Source organism: Gavialis gangeticus, unplaced genomic scaffold (genome assembly GCF_001723915.1).
Source record: "Gavialis gangeticus isolate Ggan-Ray unplaced genomic scaffold, GavGan_comp1, whole genome shotgun sequence".
Taxonomy (NCBI): domain Eukaryota; kingdom Metazoa; phylum Chordata; order Crocodylia; family Gavialidae; genus Gavialis; species Gavialis gangeticus.
This window is the reverse complement of record NW_017728992.1, coordinates 159,783,870-159,785,535: the sequence shown is the minus strand read 5'-3', so window position 1 is coordinate 159,785,535 and position 1,666 is coordinate 159,783,870. Positions and strand designations below refer to the sequence as shown.

The 1,666-nt window shown below is 38.6% G+C and overlaps 1 protein-coding gene across 3 annotated transcripts in view; it reads left to right on the top strand.

The window, feature by feature from the left end:
• STK3 (serine/threonine kinase 3) overlaps window positions 1-1,666 on the top strand; it is a 439,103-nt gene that overhangs the window by 32,377 nt on the left and 405,060 nt on the right. For all 3 annotated transcript variants that reach the window (XR_002099553.1, XM_019527988.1, XM_019527987.1), the window contains exon 4: window positions 711-825. Coding sequence is in view for 2 of the 3 variants with exons in the window: in XM_019527988.1 (XP_019383533.1) it covers window positions 711-825 (115 nt within the window). In the remaining variant the exon portion in view is untranslated. The remainder of the gene's footprint in view (window positions 1-710; window positions 826-1,666) is intronic.

Here is a 1,666-nt window from a genome sequence, read left to right as displayed (position 1 = left end):
TTTTTTAAAGACGGGGACCACATGGGCTATCTTCCAATCATCTGGCACCTGGCCCGAGCACCACGAGCACTCATAAAGCCGTTCCAAGGGCCCTGCAATAACCGCTGCTAGCTCCCTCAACACCCTGGGGTGGAGAGCATCTGGACCCGCTGATTTGAACATGTCCAGCCCCTCCAGAAGCTCTCTAACCCGGTCCTCCCCATCCTGAAGTCTGGAAGTGTTCCCCTTGAGTCCATTGTGCATCACAGTGGGGAAGTCCTGGTCCCTGCACAAGAAAACAGAGGTGAAGAATTGGTTAAAGAGGTCTGCTTTCTCCCCTGGCGCAACCACCAGATTGCCCAGAGGATCTTGCAGGGGCCCCACATTTCCCAGTGCTTTCTTCATCCTCCCTATATATTTGAAAAAGGACTTTTTGTTATCTTTGATTTTGGACGCAAGTCCTAGCTCTATAGGACTTGCATAGGATGACTTCATTTAATATCTGCCCTTATTTGGTTACATAACGAAACTTCTAGTTTTTAATCGAGGCCTTCAAAAGGCTTGACTTAACAGTTTCATCTTGATTTTTGCATGTGTAGCTGACGGAATTCGAAGTCTTCGATTGTCTTAACGTTCAAAAACTTTTCCTATTACACAGTTGACCCTGGAGATCTTTGCACAGTCATGGTAATCAGTAATTCATAACTCTTAATTTTTGTGTTTATATTTAGTCCCTACGTTGTCAAGTATTATGGCAGCTACTTTAAGAACACAGATCTCTGGATTGTTATGGAATATTGCGGAGCTGGCTCCGTCTCGGACATAATTAGATTACGGAATAAAACAGTAAGTTCTTTTTTCTAAATGTATAAATAATATTTATATATTATTGTTTAAATTCATTCTAATGTTATTTTTATTCTATTACTTGCTTTGCATAAACTTGAAGGGATTTAAAAAAAATGTCCTCAATAGTATACATTCTTAAATTCCATTGAGATGAATGGAAATTGAAAGTTGGGATTACTTCTCTGGAACTGGGCCCCAAATGCTATAGTATGATATTTATGTAGCCACACAAGTGCTGTCTATTTACTTGATGTCTCAAATTGTAAAATGTTTGGGGGAGGGTGGTCATTTGGTAGCTCTACATATCTGAATAAGACAGTGTTCAAACCTTTTAGTTCTGAACTGTGGATTCTTTTCTTCACTAATTAAAAGTTTTTTTTTTTTTTAACTTCACCTCTCAACTGCCATCACAATGGTATCTCTCAGTTATTGTATAATTGTGTAGAAGTTAGGGGGCGTGGCTGTCTTTTGTCACTGACTTTTCTTTCCCACTTCCCCAAAAAAATATTTCAGGATTTTGTTTTGACTTCTTCTCCCTGCCCTATATATAATGACACTTAATTCCCCGCTCTTTCCATTATTTATGAAACTTCTAGATCTATAAACTATACCATGCAACCTCCCTTCTTTTTAATATGAAAGCTGATTGCAGTTCTTTTTGTCTTTGTACCTATGTACCATGTTTATATTAAAGTAGTTAAATTAGATTTGCAAAGAGTTTTCATAAGTGAAATTCATTCCTAAAATGTTGAGTTTGTGAAAATACTCCCAGAGTCCAGCCATAAGCCACTTTCAGTAGTTCGGGCTTTTCCTGGAAAGCATCTGTACTTAAGGTTTT